This window comes from Argiope bruennichi, chromosome 7, assembly GCF_947563725.1.
Source record: "Argiope bruennichi chromosome 7, qqArgBrue1.1, whole genome shotgun sequence".
Taxonomy (NCBI): domain Eukaryota; kingdom Metazoa; phylum Arthropoda; class Arachnida; order Araneae; family Araneidae; genus Argiope; species Argiope bruennichi.
Window position 1 is genome coordinate 27,638,389 of NC_079157.1, and position 27,898 is coordinate 27,666,286.

At 31.7% G+C, this 27,898-nt stretch overlaps 2 protein-coding genes across 2 annotated transcripts in view; one reads left to right on the forward strand and one right to left on the reverse strand.

Annotated features, from left to right (window-relative positions):
* Window positions 1–279: 279 nt before the first annotated feature.
* Window positions 280–27,499, reverse strand: LOC129975950 (carbonic anhydrase-like). Its single transcript, XM_056089253.1, has 7 exons — window positions 27,393–27,499; window positions 22,634–22,699; window positions 10,643–10,810; window positions 10,081–10,226; window positions 6,770–6,829; window positions 3,894–4,121; window positions 280–483 (listed from the first exon to the last, which is right to left on the reverse strand). The coding sequence occupies exons 1-7, from the start codon at window positions 27,457–27,459 to the stop codon at window positions 358–360; spliced, it is 861 nt and encodes a 286-aa protein (XP_055945228.1). The 5' UTR covers window positions 27,460–27,499; the 3' UTR covers window positions 280–357.
* The window catches only part of LOC129975949 (carbonic anhydrase 12-like), a 137,576-nt gene continuing 114,040 nt past the window's right edge, over window positions 4,363–27,898 (forward strand). Inside the window, exon 1 of the mRNA XM_056089252.1 lies at window positions 4,363–4,366. The gene's annotated coding sequence lies outside the window, so the exon portion shown is untranslated. The remainder of the gene's footprint in view (window positions 4,367–27,898) is intronic.

Consider the following 27,898-nt stretch of genomic DNA (forward strand, 5'->3'; position numbering starts at 1 on the left):
TTCTTCTTGCTTTCTCCTCTATTGCCTTTCCTAAGGTAAAAGCAATTGTTTTTTTATTTGGCATGGAACTCTATATTATTGGGCCCCCAATGCTTCTAATCTTGTCCCCATCGACCCCCAAATTAATGTTTTTGATGTGGCAAAGGTTCATAAAGCTAATGGAAAATATGCATTATTTTCCAAGAATAATATCTTAAATTTCAATGCAACAAATGGCAGCCCAAATGAATTCTTCAAATTTGTCTACTATGAAATTTCCCACATGAATATTAAAATAAATTGAATGAAGATATAGTGCATTTTAATGTATTATAGTTGCCATTTAATAAATTGAAAGGTATACAAGGTTAGGAAAGTTTAGTTTGAAGTTTCAATAACAACTCGATCATTTAATGGTTGAAGAGGCCTGTAGTTATCTGTCAGTTTGCAACCTGCATAGTCCTTGTCTTTTGTTGTCGAATACAAATCCCGCAATTCAGCAAGCTGAAAAAAAAAAAAGAAAGAAAGAAATCAATTTTTAAACGAAAGTAATAAATTTTTTTTCTAGCAAAACCATTTCAAAAACTTATTGCATATTAAAGCAGGAATATTTGGCTTGAATGAAAAATGTATATTTGGTTTGAATGAAAAATGAATGTTTCGAAATAAAATGAGTTGTTCATGCTTGAAATTAAGGTACCATTTATACAAGCGAAATAATATCAAGCATTTTTTCCGGTAAATTTCGAAATTATTTTTCACTTTTAAACAGTCGTAAAAAAATATGTATTATTAATAATTATAAACCTGCACGATCTAAAAAGTAAATTATCGTTTAGTTTTATTTTTTATTAGATGAAAAAAAAAATAGCAATAAAGTTTTCAGTTGCAATTTCCAACCAAGTACATTTTTTCTTGTTAGTATTTATTTCTTTTTTCTTCTCTCTCTCTCTATTTTTCGCTATTTAAATGACTTTAAATTGAGTAATCAATACCGATTTTTTAACACACTTTTAACACATATTTTAACACACTTTAGTAAGGATAATTGCAATCTCATTTTAACAATCTTAAACATAATTGTTGAATGTAAATTCAATTTAAATTCTAATAATTCGGACTAATTGTTTGATATGCATATCCACAGTGGAAATTGAGTAATTCTAACATTTTTAATTCGGAAACTTGGATAATTCTAATTTATTTTCTCTTATCTCTTAATTCTCCTATAAATATAATAATAAAATATCATCTATATTTTGATTTTACCTTGGCCTATTTGAAGCCAAACTAAGAATTGTAATAGAAAAAAAATTGTTTTTTTTATTTCAAAATTACTTTTTTTAAATACACTCTTGCCTTATATTCTTATTATTCAAATAAGTGAATAATTTTTAGTCTTAATTAATAAACTATATGCGATATAGTCAGGAAATCAATAAAAACTTCTCATGCTTTAAAATCATTTTGAAGAAATTAGTTACGAATTGCGTAGCGTATTGTCAATTTTATTGCATAATTGCCCGTTCTAAATTACTGCTTATTGTTTTGTTTATTATTCATATTTTCGTTGTTGAAATTATTATTTTTAAAGTCATTTAATTTTTTTTAAATAATAAAAAATAATTTTATTTTTATAATTATTTTTATTTATTGATTATGTAATAATTACTGACAGAAATTCAAAGCAAATCACTACAGACATTTTAAATTCAAAAATTATTGTTTTCTCTTGAAGCCTTAATTCTTAAATTTCGTTTGCCTTAATTCGAATTTTTGGATGATTCAAATTTTCGACGTGTTTATGTCTTATTTTAATTGTTTAAATCCTTCTATGTTTGAAAGAATTAAAAATTATCATCAAATGAAGAAGATCGATGCTTCTTTATGTGTACGGTCCCCGTGTTTATTTGGCAATTTTCAGATTGTGCGAAGAACGCCAAGATAATGGATTTATTTCGAAATTTTCAGATTGTGCCAAGAACGCCAAGATAATGGGTTTATTTGGCGATTTTCAAATTATTATGAGATCACCAAAGGCTTTTATGGATAATATGCAAAGATGGTTGGCGACGGTTGGCATTTCTTTTGGCGATTTATGGCGAGGGATTTAAAAATAATGAAGTATAGGAAGATCATTGATGATATAGTGATATATGACTATATCCATAATGATATAGCCATAAATGACTTATCATTTCCTTAGCTTAAAAGAACTGCGTATGCAAGCTGTCTACGGTTAAAAAAAAGAGAGATAAGTCGATAACATTCTTGTGTCTTTACACTCATTGTGCCATCACACTTTCGGTCCTTTTGTAATTGCTGCAGCCACCAAGCGGCTTACTGGAAAGAATTTGTTTTATTGCTGTTTCGAAATCATGTGAGCCAGGAAAGCTTGTTGATTATCCAGAAGAGGTGTGATTCGCAGATGTCATAGTTAATCTTTCTTAATTCAATTAATTAATTAAGTGCCGATGAATTAAAGATTTTGTACAAATAAATTATTTAAAAAGGGTTTGGTTAATGACCCAATGTGCTTAAAAATTTGCTTTTAAATGCTGAGGTATAAGCTAGGTTTTAATAAATTTTCTCATTAACCTTTCATACCTGAGCAACATGAAAATGTTACTCTAATTTTCATGGGTATTTTTACTAGTGGAATGGAATTTATAGCATTACCGCCCTCAACTATAAACTCAGTGTTCCTCTGTGTATAAACGGTCATACCTTCGAAAAAGTCGATTATTTCAAATACCTTGGCACAATGATTGATGACAATAATAAACTCAGAGCAGAAATTGACAACAGAATAAGAATGGCTAATAAATGTTTCTTTGGACTGAAAAAACAACTAAGATCCAACTTAATCAGTCGAGAAACTAAACTATGAATTTATAAGACTCTAATTATGCTTATGCTGTTCTATGCAAGTGAAACTTCGACTCTCAATTTGGACACTCAGCGTTCTCTGAACATGTTCGATAGATAGATCCTTAGAACTATCTTCGGTCCAGTACTAGAGAGAGGATGTTGGCGAACTAGATTCAATTTTGAATTATACAAATTCTACAGGCAACCACAGATAATACTGCTTATTCGGAGCAATAAGTTAAGATGGCTCGGCCATATCTGGTGAAGCCCTAAAAACAGCGCCCTCAAAATATCCACTTTTAAAAATCCTATGGGATCCCGAGCCAGAGGAAGACCAACTAGATGGCTGGATGATGTGGAAAGAGACCTGAATGTTCTGAGAATAAAGAACTGGAAGGGTGTTGCGGAGGATAGAAAGCGATGGAAAGTGCGCGTGGTTGTGGCAGCCAAGATCTGCAAGGGTCTGTTGTGCTCATGAAGAAGAAGAAGATTTCTGCTGGTGTATATCAATGACTTTAAGAATACGTAACTGTTTAATCCCGGTTGAAATAAATTTCTACTTTCAAGGAAATACAATTGTTATTTTTAATTTCGTTTCGCAAAAATATTTTTCGAATAATTTTGTAGTTATAGTTTGTTTTTGGAAGTACAATTTGGTCTATTTAATATTTGAGACGAAACGAATCAGCGAAGCTTGCTGGTTGTCCTGAAGAGTATTATTTTGCAGATGCGAAGCTTCAAACTTGAAAAAAGAGACTTCGAGACTTAGAGACAACGATTTATCTTAACTGTTGCTCACTCAAGCTTTAAATTTCATAACTCTACCTGCGGTCCCGTATGAATGATCTCACCGGTGATTTTTTACGTAAAACGAATGTTTCGTCTGTGATATTGTATAGCATAAATTCTCTATCTTAATAGCTCTATCAAAAATTCTCAATCAGTGAGTGATCATGGCCTGGATTACCTACTAATCTTACAGGATTTCTTGTTAGCTGAAACCTTTGTCCTTAATTAGCTGAAAATATATAAATCATACGCACTTGCTGTTCCCCCATTTCCATGACTCCCTTCAGAATGAACCACGCAACTCCTTCATTGCAACCTGGAGTAGTGAGTGATCCGTCATAGTGGTAATAATCGGATGGATTGCTTGGCAACAGCTCTTCAAGGACCAAATCCGACTTCAAATCCGTGAAGTCGTTCTTAAAAGGGATGTCAGACAAAACTTCAACTATCGGTTCGAATCCTTCGCTGTTATGAGTTGATGACTGAAAAGAAAGGAAGGGACTAAAATGAGCGTTGTTTTCTTATTGGCAGTGTATTTTCTGCTATATCACATGGTTTTTGCAGTTTAGTGCATTTATCTTCGACGATTATAACAACGCTACTGTCAGCCGCCTATGGTTTACTGGGTATGATTGTTGTATTTGTTTTCCCTTAAATCTCTTTGCTTATAACTTTAAACGAGAAATTCTTATATATATAAATTTATTTTGTGTATCTCGAAACTAACGATTTGGATCAAATTTTATATTTAGAAAGATTTTACTTTTAAAAAATCTATATAGGTGTCTTTTGTGGAAAAACGCGATTTTACACATAAAAAAACATTATTGTTACGAATCTGTGATGCAGCTTCCCAGCATAGTTGGTTATATAGGAGGTTCCGGAGCTTGGCGACAAATTTGGCGATTTTGGTGCCAAAATAGATTATACCTGAAACATCGAGAATTTTCCCGACCCGTCCAGTAGGAACGGAGATACGCCTCGAACGTTCCTGATTGGTTGAGAGGCTTCTAGCTTCCCCTCCTCAGATCTATAAAAGGAAGCAGCCGCAGCTGCCGGGTAGTCGTGAACCAGTGGAGTGCGAGAATTGTCGGAAGCGACAGAGAAGAGATTAGTCGGAATGGACTGTAAAGAACTGGCCTTCCAGAGATAAGCGGAGCAGCGACGGAGTGAAGCTAGTGCTGAACTAAGCTGTGCGCTACTGTCTGCAGTAGAGTCTATTGTATGCTGCACGTCTCGGCTGAAGATAATCGTCTTCTGTGCTGTATATAGTTGTCGTCTTTGTGCTGTCCTGTGTTTCTTCGTGTAAATAAACGTCGTTGTTTCATTTTTTACTGCTGATTGAGTGTTCTCCACACCATATAACTCGCACTATCCAAACGAACCCCCGGAAATTTCATAACATTATATATTACTAACTATTAGAATAAGTATATTCAACTTCCGCTTCGCAGAGTGAGCAGTGCAATATAGTGGTCAGAACAGCATGAATGGAGCGCTTGTTGCGGTTCCTCGGTTTGAGCGGAGTCGCGCTTTTTGCTTTATTTTTTTATTTATGTATTTATATTTAAAATTTGTGCCTTTTAAGTTACGTACACAGGTGTCTTTCCTGAAAAAAAAAAAGCGTTTTTACACATAAAAACACACATATTTCTATTTTTAAAATAACAATTAGAATCTTTTCGAATCTGACTGACATGTCATATTCTCATGCTGACAATGTCATATAACGCCATCCCAAATCCGATTTCACCATGGTGAAACTGAGTATTAGTTCAAAAATATAAGTAATGATAAGTAAAATGTAAAATTAATTCTGATGTTGTTGCTTATGGCACTTGCCATGGACAAACCGGCTGTTACGAAAACAGCGATTTTAAGCCGGTGGGGGAGCGTCTCTTGTTTGTTGTTTAGCAGCGCCAACTGGGGCCAAGAGTACGACTATGCTACTCACGCTTCACTCATTTGCTTGCACAACCTCTTTTTACAAGAGGGCACATTCACACATCTCACAGATAGAGCGACGGAATGACAACCATACGCTAACCAGGTCTTGAACCCAGGTTACCCAGATCATGGGGAATACGCGCTACCCCTATGCTAGGACGCCGACATTAATTCTGTAATATAGCAAATTGTTTCGAATAGTATACTGAACTAAGTACATTCAGGATATTTTGAAAATTTAAATGACCAGTTCATATGTAGGTAACATTGAAAAATATTCATATGTAATTAGTATGTGATTCGTATCGAAACATTTTATTCGAAAAAAACACGATTAAAAAACAAAAAGCGAAAGCGAAGATTAGTTTCCCAAATATTGTTCATAATTTTCTCAAGATTTTTTTTTTTTAACATTAAGGTATGATAAGCATTAAAGCCCTATTATTTCAATATTCTTACACCTCCTTTACTTAATGTTTAAATGAACTTTTCTGATGGAGTCAAGTCACATGACATCATAGTGCTAATAAGTCCGGCTATCTTCTATCGTTCACGATACCCTAATAATCTAGTAAATTGAAAATATTTTAAACAGAACGTTTTCTTTTTAACTTTCAGCGATAGAAAAAAAATCACGGTGTTAAATATTTGAAGAAATAATGAAAATGTTTTGAGTTTCAATGCAACAATGAAACATACTTTAGAACATTTATGCAAAGAAAGATATTTTTAAATAATTCCAGCATTTCAGAAAGAAAAAATACAAGGAATATTTAGACTAATTAAAAATTAATTTTCATTCAATTAATAATTTTCAAAAATTATCAATTAAAAGAATTATTTAAGTAAAAAAAATACAAAAAAACCCCCAGTTTTGTCGGAATATATATATTTTATATAACAATAATATATTTTATAAAGCAAAATCATCGTACACAAACTATAAAATATCGCAGAATATTTTTATTAATTCGAATTCTAATTAAAATTGTTCTTTAATGTGCATTGCTACCCTCTAAATTATATAATTGTAAAACTCTGTATTTCTAGGGCAAACGGTCTTTCTAAATGAGTGCAAACATGTACATCTCCCTTTATTATTAGTAAAAATAACTACCTTGAATTTTTTTATATGAATTGTAATTGCAATCAAATTAATTTATCTGAAAGAATTATGACTTACTTGGAAAAAGACTCCCACCACGGCAATAGCATTTTCTTTGTTAGTGTGTACGAAGTGAGCCTGTGAATGAAAATACCGAAATTTTAATTAGATGTAAGATTTATTAAGCAGAGAGAAACTTAAATAAAATTTTATTAGGTTATTTAAAAAAAAAGCCTTTAAATATACTTATATAGATTTGAACATCTCAAAACATCAGTTAGTTATGCAATTTGCATTTTTTTTTTTTTCCCTGGCTTTCAATGAATTTCCATCGCGTTTTCGGAAATGGAATTTTGTAATTCAAGTTTCAATCAGTTTCTAATGCAGTAGAGTTGTTCTGAAAACTTTCACAACATATTATTAGTTAATCGATTCATTCTAGTACAATTTTGATTCCCCATTGGTGGCTCCATCTGCTTTTGAATTTGAGAAAACTTGTTTTTAGGATATCTTATTATTTGTATAATGAACTTACAAGAAAAAAAAGTAAAGAGCTATAATAATAAAAATAATTTTTAAAAATTCTGATAATTCTAAAAATTAATCTTCACAAAAACATAAGGCCAAAGGAAGGGGAGGGGGGGGGGAAGGAAAAAAATATAAAACTATGAAGTGTTTTTAGAAGAAATCTAATATTAATAACATTCAGAACATACTTTTAGTTTTGAATTAATTCTTAACTACTTTGTTTCTTATGAAATTAAATGTGATTTCATCTTTTCATTAAATTATTATTGTGTCTCTTTATTTGTAATAATATTTCAATGCACAATTTGTTTCTCAGTAAACAAAAATTTTTTACAGATAGCTCCAGTGGATCCAGTGGATAATCTTTGGCCTTTGCTACAAACCTGGCGACCATTTGATGGTAAAAATGAAAGACACAGAATTTTCGAAAATTTCGGTGATAGCTATATAAAAACTCGAATTACAGCGTGTATTCTAGAAGATTTGATGCATTGTTACAGGTTTTATGAAAAAACTGAAAAGAATCAGTTATTGGTAGTTGAATCGAACTCAAGTGAGTATTTGAGCGAAATCTATCTTTAAAGTTTTGATCTCCAGTGAATTCTCTGTAAGGACTTTGTGATAACGATTTGCTGTGCCTATGTGCTGTTGATTTTTGTTTGTGCTGTTCATATCTGTGTTTTGTTACCTATGTTATGGTTTTTTTTGTAAAGGCCATTAACCATTAGTTAGCATGTTAAACCTTTCACCGTACATCCACTGGACAGATTTTATATAATAAAAAAAATTAAAACATGCTTATGTGGTTAGTTTTTTGGCCATATAATTTCTTTTATATCTTGAAGTACAACATATATCATGAAATATATAAATATATAATATAAAATATGTCACTTTAAACTATCCTTTTTATAGTCCTATAATGTCGGAAATTCATTTTTTCATCTATCCCAGTCATACTGAATTATTGAAATACTATTATAATTTTATTCAATTAAAGTTCATGATACATAAAACAACTAGCGGCACCTTCATTTTTCTTCTCTTGTTGTTTATCTTTACAACTCGAACTTATAGTATCATTAAACAGCTTCCAAACGTGAAACAGACGTGCAATGAGACATGGCACTCACATAATTCTACTGAAGTCCTCGCCATGCCATGGAGTTCGCCAAGGGATTTCGCCAGAACCAACGAAAGTTGTCAAAGCGATCAGAGTTTTTTCATTTTTTTCTCCCACACATCAAAAATAATAATCAACGCATGCGTGCTCAGAACTGTACATCTAGTGTACCATTAGACACGCTTTTTTAATAATTTGTACCATTTTGGAAATTGAATGTTTGAAATAAGACTGTTTGCAATTAATTGAAAAATAATGTGACATTTTGCCAAGGTTTTAAACTCACCTAAAGATTCTTGAATTTAATGATGAATGAATGAATTATTTAAAAAACAAGGAACGAATTTAATACTGCGTCGATGTTCCTTTTTTGTTGTAATCATAAAATCCAACATATCTTTCTTTTCATTCTTTTTCCCTTAAAATCTCTTTCTCAACAACAAAAAATTCAAAAACAACGATTTGTGTTTCATTTTTTAGCGAAGCCATGATGATCGAATGATAAGCGGCTAACCTCTTTTCGACGATTCTATCTCGTTAAGGGGAGAGACGCGGAAGGATGAGCTCATTTCTGGAATTCTTCGTCATTGATTTTCGCCCTATTAGATACTTTTTTTGTTCATTTTTTTCTATCGTGTCGTTTCTGACCGTATCATTTTAACTCAGTCCGCGAGTAATCCGAGTTCATTTTATTGTTAAATGTAAACATCTCCTCCTTTCATCTTCCCTCTCACCACTATTTTGACGAATTAAACCCAGCCTAACGCATGCGCAAAAGCGCGGAGGGTTACATCTGATCTGGCACCCCCTCTCTACCCTTCACCAGCGGAAGGACGTTTGGCCCGGACGGATTTAGCATACACCAGACCCGCTTTCCCCATGGATCTTAGATGGAACCGGGTCTCGAACCTGAATCCTTACTGTTTCGAAGCCGAAACCTTAAAACCAGACCATCGTGGCTCATTTAACTTTCTTGCATGCTCTCTAATTAAGGCGTTGTACCAGAAAACTCCTTACATGGAACTGGCGTACAATAGTTACGAAATATTAACTCTTTGTGTGAATTTAGAAGTTTTATTGAATCTATCGTGTCATCTTTGGTCGAGTTATTTGGAGATTAAGCCATGGCATGCGGTGGATAACGTGCAAAAATCGAATCTGTATTTTAAAGGTCCTTTTCCCAATCAATTGAAACAAAAATTTGTCAAAAAACTACATGTGCAGTAGTCACAAAATCCCTAACCAAATTTAATATATTTAATTCATTACTTTTTTAAGTTATCGCTTTGTATGTTTCTAAAAGTACAGACCGACAGATGGCCACCCCCTCATTGGATTTGGCCCAAAATTTGATAGGTGTCTTCACTATGGATGTTAAATGTGTGTGCCAGATTTTATCCATATAGATCTCTTCATTTTATAATTATCATGTTAAATTATATTCGAAAAAATCGGACAGACAGATTTCCTCTCAACGGATTTTGTTCAAATTTTCATAGAAGCCTAAAAATTTCGTATACGGAAGGTATACCAAATTTCAACCATTTAACTCAAATTATTTTTCAGCTATCATTTTCACAGATAGACAGGCGGACATTTTCCAAAAATGTGTTTTTCGTACTTAAATTCTCTAGTTCGAATTTTTTGACCATTACTATACTTTTTCTGTACTACGTATGCGATAAGGTAAAAAGGTTTACATTTTAATATTTCACATTCTTTTTGCACTCGAACTCACCTCCAAAGCGTATCTTTTACCATCCAAGGTGTGTTCTGACCCCTGATCGTAACGACTTCCCCAATGGAAATGCAGTTGTTGAAAAGTATACACTGAACCTTCGACTTCGATTGTTCGCGCCACGTCATCCTTCGGTGTTATCTGAGCTACAAGTGAAAACGAAATTACATCATTTATAAGTTATGCAATTCTTATCTAAAATTTAATTGTTGTCTTTTTTTTTTATCGTAAAAATACCAGTGCGAAGAGATTATTTCGTGAATGAAAGACTTCGATAATATTTGGAATAATTTTTTCCTAACACTGAAAGAATAATATTGATTAAACAACAAGACTCTAATTAATATGCTCTAGTACTGTAATCACTCAAAATCGAATTACATGGAAGTCTATTTATCCGAAAAGAATTTTGGGAAAAATATTATAATTAGGAAAACTAACTGTGGGAAAATGGTCTGTGGCTTAAATGGGTCCATAATTATCCAAAGAAAATAAATAACTTTCTTAAAACGGTATTTTTTAAAACAGGAACTTATAATGCGTATATAGACCTTCATCTTACCCGAATGTCCATTATTGACAATCGTTGCTTTTGTGATCGGGACATCGTAGTTTTTCATCTGCAGTTTTCCGGTATCGGCATCTATGACAGTTTCGGCTGTCTTAATGGCTATAGGAGACTGGTTGGATCCATAGCAGTCTTGATACGTTTCGCCCCAGGCGCTTGGTCCTAAAAAAAAATCGTGCGAAATAATTCATCCATAACAGAAGGTTTATTACAAAAGATTCACTTTTTATAACAAATGCAGAGTCAGATTTGTACCTTTTTTTTTTTAAAGTCGACTTTGTTTCGCTGTAAGAAAAAAAAATCGTCTGCGTAGGAAAATTCATTTTCACAACATTTGCATTTTTGAAACTGTAAATTATCGTCTGTAACCTAAAAATCTGGTTTAAATTCAAAATGGCGCTTTTAAAAAGTCGATGAATGGAGGACTACATCTTAGTTTTTCCGAATAGAATAATCATAATTCAATTATTAATATAGGCTATGAATACCTTGGTTTTTTTAATATCTAAAGCCATGATAGGTAATACTCCAAATAAAGAAACAAAAAAAAATCGTCAAAGTTTTCCTCAAGTGGAAAAATTATTTTAAATATGTTAGGAAAAAGACGAAATTCTTCGGATATTACAGTAGTGGGATTTTAAGATTTAAAATACAACGAGAACAGCGAACGGCATGGTATTGGCATACATCAGTAAAGAAATATTAATCTTTGGCGTGACTTTATCATTTTTGCTGTATCTGTGTCATTCTTGGCGAGTTTTTCAAAGATTCAGCAATATCTGGTATGCGATTCATAGTATCAGAAAATCTAATTTGCATTTTAGATGCGTTTTTGCCCAACCGACTGAAACAAAAATTTGGCACAAAATTCTCTTGTAATCTCAAAATCTCAATCCTGTTTAATGTATATAAATCATTGCTTTTTTTAAGTTATTGAGTTTACAGTTTCTGAAAGTTCAGATCGTCAGACATTCCACCCTCTGTTGGATTTGGCTCAACATTTGATAAGCGTCTAAAATATATATTTATAACCTGTACACAGAATTTCATCTATCCAGCTTTCTTCATCTTGTATTTATCGTGTTGACTTAAATTCGAACGGCTGAACAGATAGACTGCCTCTGAATGGCTTTAGCTCAAAATTTGATACTGCATGATCGTATACCAAATTTCATTCATCTTGTTCAAAGCGTTTTTGAATTACCTTTGTAGTAGATAGGCAGGCGGACATTTTCCCAAAAATGTGTTTTTCGAACTCAGAGAGACCAGAAACGTAAAGATTTGTCCAAATCCCGATTTCGAATGTTTTTCAATACTTTCAATTACAATATTCTCTACTTCGTAAACGAAATTTTTTTTTTGAAAAAGTGAATTTTCAGTACTCCTAAATTTAGAAGATAACTGAACTTCATATTGTTACGAAATTTCCGAGGTTCGTTTGGATAGTGGAAGTTATATGGTGTGGAGAACGCTCAATCAGCAGGCGGCAGTAGAAAATAAAACAACGACGTTTATTTAAACGAAGACACACAGGACAGCACAAGGACGACAACTATATACAGCACAGAAGATGATTATCTTCAGCCGAGACGTGCAGTATACAACAGCATACACAACTGCATACAACAGCACAATACAACAAGACTCTCTACTGCAGACAGTAGCGCACAGCTTAGTTCAGCACTAGCTTGACTCCGTAGCTGCTCTGCTAATCTCTGGAAGGCCAATTCTTTACCGTCGATTTCGACTACGACGACCCCACTGGTCCACGACTGCCCGGCAGCTGCGGCTGCTTCCTTTTATAGGTCTCAGGAGGCGGGGCTAGAAGCATCTCAACCAATCAGGAACGTTCGAGGCGTATCTCCGTTCCTATTGGACGGATCAGGAAAATTCTCGATGTTTCGGGTATAATGTATTTTGGCACCAAAGTCGCCAAATTCGTCGCCAAGCTCTGGGACCTCCTATGGAACAAACTATGCTGGGAACCCGCATCACAGATTCGTAACAATATTTTTAATGGTTCTATGTTATCATGAATCTGATCACCATTAAGAAAGTTCATATATACAATGAATAGGTGTAAGGCGATTAAAATAACACGATTTTAATGTCTGGAAGTTCAACTGATGGATATTAAGTTAATCTAAATGATTTAAGGTATCAGAACACGTTCGGAGCACTTTTTTAGAAAATAATGGTGCAGACATGATTTAACCATATTTCTAGGTTGAAGACTATTAAAGATTAACAAAAGAATCTCAATATTTGAAATGAAAAGTAATAAATTTTGAAAATTGGTATTTTAGAGCATAAATTTAAGCAAATTCTTAAAAAACTTGAAACTGGCTACACCAAAAACTATTACTCTCAAAACTTCTTAAAACAAAACTTGCACCAAAATAAACTACATAGTTTTTTTTTATATGAAATGAACTTCAAGCATATGCTTATAATAATAAATAAAAATTTTGGAACCAGTCAAAGATTTATCATGAAAATGTTAATAAATTTGTGACGCTATTATTCAAACAATAGGCTGTAAATTAAAAAAAAATATTCACTCAATCTAAATTATTTTAGTTTATTCCCTAGAAAATAGTATAAAGACAAAGTCCACCACATTTCATAGTAATATGATAATTATATTTGATTTGATTTGAAGTGAGCGAAAAATAAGAAAAAAATCAATTTTGAGAAAAATGCATTTAAAGTATATAGTAACGTGTTTTAATAATAAATTATGTGTGTACATACTTAAAATTCACCACATTTATAGGTTATACATTCTTCCTCTTCAGCTGTTCATAATTTTCCCTTTTTAATCATTTTATTTTTTTATTTGGCAGTGAATGCCGCCTAGATTCATTTATTCTGTCTTTGTCGAGCTCAGCAAATTCTCTAACTGTATTTGCACTAGAATACACTCCATTAACCTTAAGAACATTCGGTAATCCTGTAAAACCTTCGTTAAAATGCATTAAAGAAATAAATGTTCGTAATCTGAGGGTTCGAAGTTCAACAAAGACATCTTTAGATACAAATTTCTTCAAAATACCGTTGAAACTCATTGGCATTTTGCGTTTTTCCGCATTTAAAACTAAATTTGCAATTATCCAAATTTTTACCACGTTTTTGGCCCTTTAAATCGGTGCTTCCGGTTATTTAAATGTCCACTTCCGGTTTACCGATCATTACAAAAATATTAATATCTTGACTTCTAATTAACGTAGAGACAAAAGTAAACATGTTTTGGATAGCTCAAGGACTGGTCAATTCAATAATTGTTTTTTAAAAGTGCCAGTTTTAGCAAAAATCGACTTTTTTAACGTATTTGGATACCTCAATTGAAATCAAATATAATTAATATTTCCGGTGAACTCGCTAGTTGCGAAAGGCTGTTTTTAGCAATCTAAACTTCTAAAAAATTTTTATTTAGACTTTGCAGAAATATATTGCAGCATGAGTACTGTTTGACTCAAAGTTTCGCCACAATTGATTAAATGATATATTTTTTTATTTATTAAAACTGTTTTCGATGCGCGTGCGCAGTTCTAGACATGGTGGCTTGCTTAATAAATTGAATTTAAAATTGCCGATCATAGTAAAGAGACATTTTCAAATAAGACTTATTATAAGAAAAATATTTCTTTAACTTGATAACTGAGCTGGAGTTTTCTGCTTTAAAATTGATTCCAAACTTGACTACTTGCTTTCAACGACTGGCAGATTGAAATTCATCATAGAAAATGATTATCTGTATATTTTATGTTGTAAACACTTATTTTAATTACCAAACGTCATGTTTAACTAAATTTAGCTTCATTCTTCAAAAATTATTAATAACTAACTCAAATTACTAACTCTTTGCACTTTTAAAAATCTGTGAAATTTTTCGAGAAGCAAGGGAATAAAATATTCTTTAAGTACTCTTCTTTAGATAATTTTTAGATAATAATTGTTAGATAATGGTACAACAGATTTTCTTATTTAGTTGTATATAAAGTAGTAGAGTTGTACATAAAGTTCAATATAAAATAGTAGATGACAGAAAATTTTGATTAATGTAGTATTTGATATTTCAAAGCATTTTATACTAAAAAAGTGAAGTTTTTTAAAGGATTCATGTAAATTTTGTATTATAATAAAGAATCTTAATCTTTAAAATCAATTTGATTAGTGTTTCCAAACGTTCTCTCATATTCTGTAATAAAGATGTTATCGCTGTCAAAGCTTTGTGTGGCTTTGGCTTACAATAGTTATGAAATGTTAACCTTTGGTGCAAATTTAGCAGTTTTATTGATTCTCGTGTCTTCTTTGGCGAGAGTTTTGGCGATTAATCTTTGGAATGCGGTCAAAAGTATCCCAAAATTGAATTTGAGTCTCAGACGCGTTCTTTCCAATCGATTGAAACAAAAATTTGACATAAAACTAAGAAAATCGGATACCAGATTTATATTTCATTCTGTTTTTGAATTATCGCTTTTGAAAGTACAGATCATCAACCCTTTGTTAGATTTGGCTCAAAATTTGACAGGTGTCTATCCAATAGATTTTAGATCTAAATATCGAATTTTATCTGTCTGGCTCTCTTCGGTTTGAAGTTATCGCACTAACTTATATTCGAACTGCCGGACAGACTGATTTTCCCTGAAATGATTTTGCTCAAAATTTGATCGAAATCTGCAAATTTGGTTTGAAGCCTTTGTGCCAAATTTTACCCATCGAACTCAAAACGTTTTTGAGTTGTCTTTCTCACAGACATGCAAGCGGACAAAGATGTTATCCTAGTGAACGCCTTGGACGGCATTGGCTTAAAATAGTTACGAAATATTAACATTTGGCTAGATTTCGTATTATTATATGATTTTTGGCGATCGTTTTGGCGATTCATCCCAAATGCAGTCAAAAATAACCAAAAAAAATCGAATTTGGGGTAACAGACGCGTTTTTCCCATCTGATTGAAATAAATATTTGGCTTGAAGCTACACTTTAAGTCACAAATAAAATTAAGATTTAAAACAATGCGTTTTTAGCTATTGCATTCACGTGTTTCTGAAAGTACAGAGCAACAGACGACTATCTTGACAATTTTTTACTTCAAACCAAAGGAGCGTTATTTACCATATGTTGTAGCTAACCAAGATAGCGAACATTTGGCGAGTCTTTATAAGCTTGGCAGGATTTTGTCATACTTATACCGTTGTTAGATTTGGCTTAAAATGTGACAGATAGCTATACTATAGATATTAAATCTGTGCATTTAATTTTATATATCTATCTCTCTTCAGATCGTATACCAAATTTCAACCATTTCAGACGGACATTTTCCAAAAATGTGTTTTTCGAACTCAAGGAGGTCTAAAACGTGGAGATTCATCAAAATCTCGAGTTCGAATTTTTTGACGATTACTATACTTGCTCTATGCTTCGTACATAGGAAAGTAAAAATTATATGCACTACATTTATACTACAACCAAATGGCACCATTGAGTTTCCGGTGAATGCTATTAATAAATATATATTAATATATTGTTACAAACCTGTAATTTTGCTTCCCAGTACGACTAGTGTCATCGTAAGAAAGATCGCTGTACGATCTGTCTGTCCTGTGCGTGCTGAGTGGGTGCCGCGTCAATGAACTCAGAGCTTGGCGACTAACTTGGCAATCATTTGGCGACTTGACGATAAATTTGGCGACAAAATTGATAATGCTGGAAAGTTCGAGAACTTCCACTAAGAACCGAGATACACCCAGGTACGCCCTGATTGGTCTGGAAGATTCTAGCCCCGACTCTCGGAACTATAAAAGACATGTACTCTGAAGCTACAAAGAAGTCGTGTGTGAGAGTAGTCGGAGTCGCCGACAAGTAACAAGACTAGAGGATTCGACAGCAAGCAAGCTACTGAACTTGCGATTAAATGCGCTGCATTATTACGATTGATTGGAGATATTTGTAGAAGAAAATTTTGTAACAATACTTATAATAAATATGTTTTCGCTTTTTTTTTTGTTTAAGATACTAGCTCTACAACTTTTAACAGTTGATAAGATATGGCGTTTAAGTTTAATTATGAATATTTATTATAAGTGCTTCAAATTCTTCTCACAAATTCTGTATATATGTAAGGCTTTAATGAACGTTTTATTATATTTATAGATTAATATTTCATAGTAAAAAAGAAGAATTAATTTAATCTAAGGCAGCTAGTTAATAATATAATTGAACAAATGAATATGAATTATATCTATATATTTATATGGATAGTAACTATTATATGTAAAATAAATACATATATATAAATGAGGAATAATTATTTCCGAGAATAACAATTTAAAATCTTTTCACGTACTTTTATTTAATTTATTTTGTTTCATTTTTGGAATTTCATCTACTTTCCCGTGACCTAGTTTATGAAATTCTGTACAAATTGAGTTACAATTGACATTACAAAATTTTAACATTTAACGAACTGTAAATATTTATATTAATATATTTATTAACGTATTATCATTTAAAGTCATTTAATACCTAATAAATACCAGGGGATTATATAATATTGAATTTGAGAAAAACTAATTATTAGATCTCATGGATAGATTCAGGCATGCATATATCTGTGTTCTAAAGTGTAGAAACTTTTTTTTTTATTTGCAAACTTATCTTTCTTTGTCTCATTTTATTTTTAACAACCTACAGAGCCTTGCTTAGCTGATCCCTTTTTCAGCTGCGAAGCAAAAGTTTATAAATAGATTGGACGATAATAAACAAGCCAATATATTTTTGAAATTTGCGTACACATTATAATAATGAAATTCTGTTAGATCTACACTACAGAAGGAAAATGATCAAAGAAGAAGTCTTTGATCTCTGCAAGAATTACGCGTTGTTTTCCATAAATATAGCATGCTTATCACTGATCGTTGTAACCTCTAAATTAATGCATGCTGTGCGTCACTATCTGATCTATCATTTCTCATTTTTGTCATATTTTCAACGAAATAACAACGAACGATGAAATGACATTTTTGAGAGGAAATCGTACATTATGCGGAAATTATATACTGCAGCAATTGACAGACAGATAGACATTAGTGATTTGTCCTGAAGTGCCCTTCAATGCATACTTTCCTAGAGCAGAAGGTATCCTGATCAAGATACGCATAAATGATTTGACCTTAAGTGCTCTTCAGTGTATATTTTCCTAAAGCAGAAGGTATCCTGATTGAGATATACATTAATGATTTGACCTTAAGTGCCCTTCAATGTATACTTTCCTAGAGCAGAAGGTATCCTGATCGAGATACACATTAATAATTTGACCTTAAGTGCCCTTCAATTTATATTTCCCTAAAGCAGAAGGTATTCTGATCGCAATACACATTAATGATTTGACCTTAAGTGTCCCTCAATGTATTGTTTCCTTGAGCAGAAGGTATCCCGAGCCTTTAATGATTTAATTGACTGCTAATTTCAAGAATACTTCAACGTTGAGTGCAATACTCAAATGCTCTATTATCACAAAAGGCTCCACAATATTGTTACGATATCCCTTGGATGTTATGCGACGATATTGTTGAATATCGAACAATATTGTTTTGTGATATAACACAATATTTTATGAAAATAGAGAAAGGATGTACAGTGAAAAATACATCATTCAATAGACAATTTCAAAAAGACGTATTCCAGAAACAACTTTCTATGGAACCTTAGTTCAAGTTGCTATAAACTACATACTTAAGCAATAAATATTTAACATTTGTTGCCAATCCAATTTGTAACAAACCAATATCCTCCGCCCCCAAGGTTTGGAGATACTGAACACATCACAAGTAGTGCAGACTGAAAAGCACTACTTTACCAGAAAGAATGGTTTTATTTAGAGGCAAAGACAGTGTTTCACCCGATGTTTTCCCTGAACTAGGTGGTGGGTTGTCCCGAGGATTAATTGGCGTTGTTGACGGTATTTTTATATTTTCCTGGACAATGATTGCTGATTTTAAGCGATCAATTCCAATTACAGAGTCTTTCCCATTGATCAGAAGGTTGCGTGTTCAGATCTCGTTCACTATGGAATTTGGGTATTTTTGATCTCATAGACGTTAGCTTCTTAAAATTTAGTTCATTATGAGGAATAAACTTGATAATGGGAAAGACGGAAAAAAAATAAATGATGGAAATTGCGCTTCCATCATTTTAACAAATAAAAAAATATATTTTAATTAATTGCCGAAAAACATTGAACATATGAAAATACCACAGAGAAAAAGAATAAATACAAGCAAAGGTGAAGAAAGTAAATAACATTCTGTATCACAATCACAGTTAATCTGATGTTTGAGTAGAAATAATAATAATACAGTTAGCAATGTAAAATCAGTAAAGTAAAAATTATGCAGTCAAACAAATAATTAACGAATTAAGAAAGAGTTTTTTTCAAATTTTGTTGTTGCCTATCCTCTGCGCATTATTAGAAGAAATTAAAATTTTGAGCCGATGTTATTATTTTTCAGAAATCGATATGCCTGCCAAATTCAAAATTCTTCCTTGTGCCTATTTCTGTTTATGGATGCTTACGAAATTCATTGTAATTCAAGTCGAATATTGTACACATTGTTACAAAAATTTTTCTACAACAAAATACCGTCGATCAATCATAATAACGTAACGCATTTAATCGCTATAGTTCAGCAGCTTCCTTGCTGTCTAATCCTCCAAAATCTTTACTTGTCGGCGACTCCAACTCTCCCACACGATTTCTGACGATCCACACACTTCTTCACTGCAGCTTCAGAGTGTCCTTCTTTTATAGTTCCGGGAGGCGGGGCTATAATCTTCAGACCAATCAGGGCGTACCTAGGTGTATCTTGGTTGATACTGGATGGATCGTGAAACTTCTCGAACTTTCCAGTATGATCCATTTAGTCGCCAAACTCGCCAAATTCGTCGCCAAGCTCTCAGGTAATTGACGCGGCAGCTGCTCAGCACAGATCTTACAACGGTCTTTCTCATGATGACACTATTCATGCCGGGTAGCAAAATGACATATTTGTAACAATATGCTCAGATGCGATTTCTTTTCTTTTCTTTTCTTAATAAAGACTTATCAAAACTCTTATGCAAAAACAAAATAAATAAGTTTTAACACCAAAACTAAACTATCCCTATAAGCAGCTAACAATATTGTTACAATATCTTCATAATATTTTACATCATTCAAAATATCGAGTATTTTCGAAGAGATATTGCATAGTATATGCTTCAATTAGGGTAATTGGCACTGAAAGTCATCAATAATATGTAAAATGCTTACTGATGAGAAAGAATTAACGTATATAATTTTATTTTATAACTAACTGCCTTTGGCGACCAGCAGTTCGCCGGGATTAATGCTCGCTAAAATTGCCCACTAATATTTCATGTAACTTGTTATTAGTGACTTTATCAGCAAATTTTGAGCTTAACTTTTAATTTAATTTAATTTAATTTTAATTTTTAAGCTTAAATTTTAATAGTCATATAAATCGTACTATTTTATAAGCTTTACGTCGTTCTTTACATTGTACTATGCATTTTTGTTATCTGTCCTGAATTTGAACAAAAAAAATCCAAAAAAGTTTTTGCAGAAACTAAAGATATTTTTAAAAATTATAAGTACAGAAACGTATTATTCGGTATTGTGTTTTCGTATTGAGTAACGTATGGTTCAGAACTAAAGTCTTATGTGTGCTACAGAATATTTTTTTAAAAATTTGAGTCATTTCTAAAACGATTATTGAATAAAAGTTTCTCTGATTCATCATACAATTCCTTTATCAGTTTTACTTTCAAATAACTTTAAATGAATGTGAAATTATAATAAATTTTATTTTCGATAATAAACGTACTTCTGAAGTAATTATGAATTTAAATTTTATATTGTCTAATGGTCTAGTGAAACATAATCAGCAAATATTCTTGACATTTTAACATCGAAAGAATTTCAATTTTATGTGACCTAATCTGACCAATTAATGAGGAATATTATTAATGTAGCATAATCAATGATTTCATTAGTTTAAGACAATCAGATTTGTAAAAACTCGAGGCGCTGATTGATGTATCTTCTTCGAGACAGTCAATAGAATGACCCAAAAATCGCGCATTTTCATAAAATCATGATATTGTTACGAAATTTCCTGGGTTCGTTTGGATATTGGGAGTTATATGGTGTGGAGAACGCTCAATCAGCAGGTGGCAGTAGAAAAAAAAACAACGACGTATATTTACACGAAGACACACAGGACAGCACAAGGACGACAACTATATACTGCACAGAAGACGATTATCTTCAGCCGAGACGTGCAGCATACAACAAGACTCTACTGCAGACAGTAGCGCACAGCTTAGTTCAGCACTAGCTTGACTCCGTCGCTGCTCCGCTAATCTCTGGAAGACTCGTTCTTTACCGTCGATTTCGACTACTACTGGCAGCTTCAGACTGCCTCCTTTTATAGGTCTCAGGAGGCGGGGCTAGAAGCCTCTCAACCAATCAGGAACGTTCGAGGCGTATCTCGGTTCCTACTGGACGGATCGGGAAAATTCTCTATGTTTCGGGTATTATCTATTTTGGCGCCAAAGTCGCCAAATTCGTCGCCAAGTGGTCGCCATGTTTGTCGCCAAACTTTGGACCTCCGACGCGACACCGGACTCCGTTCAATACAGATGACTGTAAAACATTCTTTCCAAGGGTGGAACCAACTATGCTGGGAAGCAGCATTACAGATTCGTAACAATATTTACATTTTCGTAACTTTAGCTTTAACCGCAAATGAGTGGAACTTTTCAAATTTAGAATATTAGTGTCCAAAAAATATTTTTTATTAAATATGAAACATAGGGCCATTTAAAATTCTGTAATTCACCAGAACATTTATTGACTAAAACTACATAAAATAAAATTATTTATTTCATTTGGGCCCTTTTTCTTATTAGATGTGTATGATTATTACACATCTAATAAGAAAAATGGTAATAATTCAAAAATTAGCTGCTGATCCCAAATTAACTAGAATATACTGTATGACACCTTTGCCTTTAATAATCCAGAATTAATTAATTAAAAATATATTTAATTTAAAAATCATAGAAACATTTTTTTTTTGTATTTAGTTTTCTAGAAAATATCATGTTTTATGCTTATTTTATTTCATACAGATAAAAGTCAAAAATTACAATTTTCTTTTTAGTTTTCAAAGAGAATTAATCTCTTAATTTGGGTTTTTGTCTGCGTAATGGCAACACATTGATAAAAGGTATTTTTTTCATACAAGCACAACTTGTTACTTGGGCAGATTAAATTTTATTTTTTCTTTGAGTGGTAAAGGAAATTATGATTAAAATATTTTTTAAATTGATTAAAATTTTCAAAATAAATTATACGGAAAATAACAAGCATCATTGAAAATATATTTTTTTCAATATTAAGATGATGTAAAAATTTCTTTTGCGCTCTTATATTTTAGATAATAATCGTCAAAAAGCTTCAGAATATCGCTTAATTTTTAATTAATTAAAATTCTAAATAATTTTTTTAAAAAAATCGCTCCTAGGCGCACTTTTCCAAAATCCAATGCATATATGTGCCAAATTTGGTAGTTTTAAGTCAAACGGTGTATCTTGTTGAGTTCCAGCATACAGACAGACAGGCAGAGAGAGAATAGGAGCGAATACAAATTTCAGCGAATTAATTTTATATCGCAAGGAAAATATAACTAGTCATATAATTGTGTAACAAATTCTAAATAATAGCTTTAGTATTTAAAAACCAACCAAAGAAAATCGCCAAACACATAGAGAATTTTTAATAGCAGCAACACGCCATTTTAAAAGTTAGAATAAAACAATTTTTCGAAAATCCAGAGTAGCCGCCTATTATACATTTTTGGCATGAAAAGATTTCGAATAATCATAGTTCGGAAGTTTATCCAGTTGATTCTTACCGTTAGTTTTTCCATGGTAACTCCAAGGTTCTTCATCATCAGCTTCACAATTTATTACAGCGCCATCTGTTGGATGAAAAAACAGTTTATTATTTTCTGGATGGATTTTAAATATGGGAGCTCTCAAAAAATATTAAATTTATTAAAATGTGATTCTCAAACTTCGAGATACATTATATTCTATAGAAGTGAAAAGCATTAAAAAAAATTAAGTTAATGATCCTATAGTCCGAAATATGGTAATTTGTTAATGTCAATGTGTGCGTAGATTTATCTATCTCCATTTTTTTAAATGTGCTTTTAATAAAAGACATAATATATACACAAAAATATATTTATTATAGACGTCGAGCATTTTTGTATAAACGCAGCTGATAAAACAATGAAAAAAATTGTTTCAAGTTGGTTTTATGAAGTTATTTGTAAAATTAGAGGAGGTATTTGAGATTATAATTAAGAATATTCGTGATTTGAAAAATGTTCATCTTAAAATTAAAAAATCTTTTAATCAGTATTTCCCTTCCTCGATATTTTTTATTTCATTTTATTCATTGTTTGCTTCATTCCTTAAATTTCACTTCGTTGATGCTTAATTCGGAAAAAATATATCATAATACCGAAGAATACATTCTTCAGTTTTAGGACGAACTCTTTTTCAAACTACAGACAACTCATAATTTTAAACACAAATATCTCCGCCAATTTTCATGATAACTGTAAGAATTTTTTTCTGGGTTTTTATTATGATAAAACTTATATTTTTCTAACTGAACTTCTTGACCGATTTCTTTTACTTTTTTTAGCTATTTCTTGTAACCACCTTATTTTTCCGTATGGTGCACTGTATAACCTATCTCCGAACAATTTATCATAGCCTCTTACTATAAGAGCACGTTAATTTTCTGGTTGTAGGAGACACCGTATAACCAGACGTTATGTTTATACGTAACGTTTTGATTTAAAAGAACTTTTCTGTTTACTCTGTATAAAGCTCATCATGCTATTTTAATATCAAAATTGCAGATATGTATCAAAATTTAGACCAATCAGCCAAAACGTATAAACCTAAATGCATATTCATATCTCATTTTTCTGCATGATGAATCTAAACACGAAGTAGACCAGATTGTGGAAGTGTAAGTCCACGCGTGAAACATCACGCTCTTTATTATTCGACACTCATGTCCATAAATTAAGGATAATTCAGAGTCACGTGGAAATCGAACTCTAAAATACATATATCACCCGTAAAGTGACTACACACTTCTTCAAAAATCATACTCAAATTGCAGGAAGCACCAGATGACACCGATAGTACGTCACCATGACGAGAGTGTAAGAGAGTGATGTATAAAGAATACAGGCAATAAAGTAAAATTGTTCGCAAGCACTTTATAAATCTTTCAGAGCAATAATCGCATAGTTATGACACAAAGGACATGCTTGGCCGACGAGTTGCAGCCCATCAACCACCTCCTACATGTCTATCGGAACTTCGGAGAGCATTGCGTAATGAGTGGTGTAATATTCCCCAAGATCAGGTCGATGCTCAGGGTATGGACTGTATTGCATCGTCTGGGTTAGTTTAGTTATATTAACGTCCCGTTTGAAGCAACACTAAGGCTATTTTGGGACAGACCTCGTAATTTCGATCCGCGGTCAGATGATGAGGATGACACCTGAGCTGGCACTCCCCTCTCCACACCACACCAGCCGGAGGACGTTTGGTCAGGATGGATTTAACGTGTAACAGACCCCCTTACACGACGGTTCTTCGGTGGAATCGGGTCTTGAACCTAGAGCCCTCCGGTTCTGAAGCCTAGACATTATCACCAGGCCACCGGTGATAATGTCTAGGCATCGTTTGGGAGACATACTATATATTAACCATCATACCAACCACGTAATATTGGTTTTTGTAAATAGGTTTTTTTTTTGTAATTTGCTCCAGGGTGTAAACAATCGCAATTTTTATTAATGATATCAAACATATAGCATCTTTTTTGCTCTTAATCTTTTGTTTAATAAATAGGCTTTGCAAACAAGTCACATTTGTTTTGCTTCTGACTCTTTCTTTTCTTGAACTTGCATTATCCTTAATTTATGGACACGAGTATATTTTATTCTTTAACTGTCCGCTTTTAATGACTAACTGGCTCACTAGGAATATTGGATGTATTTATTTCAATTAAACCTCTAGTGCATAATTTAGTGGACGTAATTCCTCCAAGAAAATATTCATAAGCATCAAATAAGGATAGATATTAAAACTTTGTTATTTTAATAGCCTTGCACTTGTTCTTATCATCGTGCATATGAACCATCCTAATAGGGTCAATTTCAAAGACATTATAAAACTATTAGAGTGGTAATTATCTCGTTTTTGTAACTTCATTTTTCTTATTCGTTATCTAAATTTCAGTTATTAAATAGAAATTAAATTTTCAACAACGCAAGAAAATCGTCCGATGAAATATTTCACGGAACAGCGATAGCGGTTCGAAATTTAATTCAACTGTTCAGTTCCTTGTTAAAACCAGACAAAGAATATTTTAAAAAAAATTTCTCAAATTCGGGAAAAAAATTGCCCTACAGTTATATTTGTATCATAAAAATTGATAATAATTTGTTGAATTTTAAGTTGGTGTTAATAATTATAATGCGCGATAATATTTTAGGGAGTTATTGTGGGATAATGCCAAAATTCCAATTAATTTGCAATTATTTAAAATTATAAGTAGATTTAAAAAAATGTTTTGGAGTACACATTTCTACCTTCCAATTTGTATATATGCTTAAATCTAAGAGCTCTAAATTGACTAATAAGTATTTCAAATCATAGCAAAATAAAAAGAAAAAAAGAGGTAGTTTTTAAGCAGATTTATACTTAAATGAAAGACGTAGGCCACAATGAAATATAAGTGAAAGGAAGTACTATGTCAATTTTGGAATTCTGATATGATTATTTTTCAAAAACAGTTGTAGTTTAAATTATGAAATCTGATTGTATTAAATCACTGCTTTCAACAAATAAGCTGCATGGATAAATAGTAAAGGATGTCAAATAAAAACTGTTTAAAAATTTAAAAACCAAGTTAATAAAACTATTGATTATTGTTATTATACATGAGAAAGAAAAAAAAACAATTTTAATGAATGGCAAAATGAATAATGAGCATTCAATGCAGACAGATGCTTTTGAAATTCAGTATATATAAATTTTTCATTTATTTTGTTAGGATTGTTTTTTCAAATGTCATGTTATTTAGAAGATTATTCAAAGTTATATTTAAACTGCATATAAAATAAAAGCATATAAAAAATTTAAACTGCATATAAAAGATAAAAGAAAGATTTGAATTCCACAAAAATCCAAATATGCTTCACCAAGCTGGATTATACTATCTAATCAATTAATCTAATCAATTTCTAATAGTGGCCCGATAGTTAATTTCTAAACCATTAAATATAAGTATATACTTTTAGTTGAGAAATGATTTAAATGAAATAAAAAAATATTTCGTGTTCTTCAAATTAATAAAATTGCTGCTGAAAAAATAACGAAATAAATTTTTATATAGCTTCTTCGTCTTATTATTCATAGTTTGTTATATATTTTTCCCACACAAATAATGTAAATAAAAAAAACCCATTCTCTTCTTCCAAATTGACCGAGTTATGAAGCTTTGAATTTCATTAAATCAATCAACTGCCATCTTACAAACACTTTCCGCTACTCAATGGATCTTCTTCGAGAGGGCTAATAATAAGGTCAAAAATCGTCTGAAATAGAGCTGTTCAAAATTCCACAATTCCATCAGTTTTAATCGCAAAAAAGGGATTTTTTTAAAAAAACTAACGTTTTAATATTTTATTAAATAACATTAAGAGGACTAAAAACTGCAAAGTATTTTGAGTTGGTAATCTTTTCACTTTCTTTGTAATGTATTTATCGATTAAAACAACATAAAAGTTAAGTATTTACGGATTAAAATTGGTTTTCCAATGGGATGTATATACTTAACTTTAATAGTTTAGGAATAAAGTATTACTTCTTGAATAGAGTGATCATCCCATATGTGGAAATGACTTTTTCATATCGTATCTCATATTCACTAAGCAGTATTCAGACATTAGGGAAAAAAATCTGGGGATATACGGGAAAGAAAACCTTATAATTAGAAATGAAAAAATGAAAAAAAAAAAAAAAGAATATGTTTTTGCTTACGAAATCAGTTTAAACATTTTTTTTTGAACAAATGGTGAATTATACACATCTGTCTGCAAGTACACATACATCTGCATTCGGATCAAGTTGAAAACAGTATAGAAGCTTTCCAAGATTTTGTTCCGACAAGTTCTAATTTTAAAATTACATTTCTTTGTAATTTGAAGCTGATTTCTAAAACATAAACATATAAATACACGAAGCAAATGAAGAAAAATTAAATTAGCAGATAAATAAGCTGTTCTATTAAAAAAAAGCATCAATTGACGTGAAATTTTACCAGCATATTTTGTTATGATTTTGCAGAAATGCAAACATTTTTTGGGGGAAGAGGTGGGCATTTCCATTTGTAGCTATATATAGTTTTATTTTAATCTGAAGTTAGTATCTTCTCAGAATGTAATAAATAAATAAATATTTTAATAATATATATAATCAATAATATTATAAAAATAAAATACTAAGTATATTCCACAGCTGACGATTATATTAATTTTTCATTGTTAATAAATTATAACTTATAGCACTTACCACCACAAAAAAATAGGACCAGAACACTGGCTGTGAGTAAGTATGTTGTCGAATGCATGGTTGCCATGGCACAATTAAATACATCAGTTAAATACCAATCTTCAAAGGGAATCGAAAACAGATGGCTTATCTTTTTCTTTTATTTCGGCAATTGAAATCGGTTGAAAGTGATAAAAATGGAGTACCCCATTGTGTTGAATTCGTGTAACAGAATCTATCATTTTTATCATTTTTAGGCTAAAGGCTATCATTTTTATTTCAATCTCAAAAAAAAAAATGATGATTTTGCTTAAAAAAAAAAAGGAATTCTGAATTAAAGAATATAAAAGAACTTTGTCATAGTGAATTCACTCGCAGCGCAAATTGTTTGAAATGTTCCAGATAACTAAGATAATTCCTCATTTTGGAAAAATGTTGCGAGCAATAATTTTTTGAAGTTATTATAGTTTTGTACCCGTCTATTAAATGGTACCACTCTAATAATAATAAAAGAGAATGTGTGATCT

What these genes read in the sequence shown, in the direction of transcription:
- LOC129975950 (XM_056089253.1), bottom strand. Translation starts at nt 27,459, where the DNA reads ATGGCAACCATGCATTCGACAACATACTTACTCACAGCCAGTGTTCTG. An exon ending in GGTCCTATTTTTTTGTGGTG is followed by an intron (nt 22,700 to 27,392) that starts GTAAGTGCTATA and finishes TTCATCCAACAG; the next exon opens with ATGGCGCTGTAATAAATTGT. An exon ending in TGGAAATGGGGGAACAGCAA is followed by an intron (nt 484 to 3,893) that starts GTGCGTATGATT and finishes TTTTTTTTTCAG; the next exon opens with CTTGCTGAATTGCGGGATTT.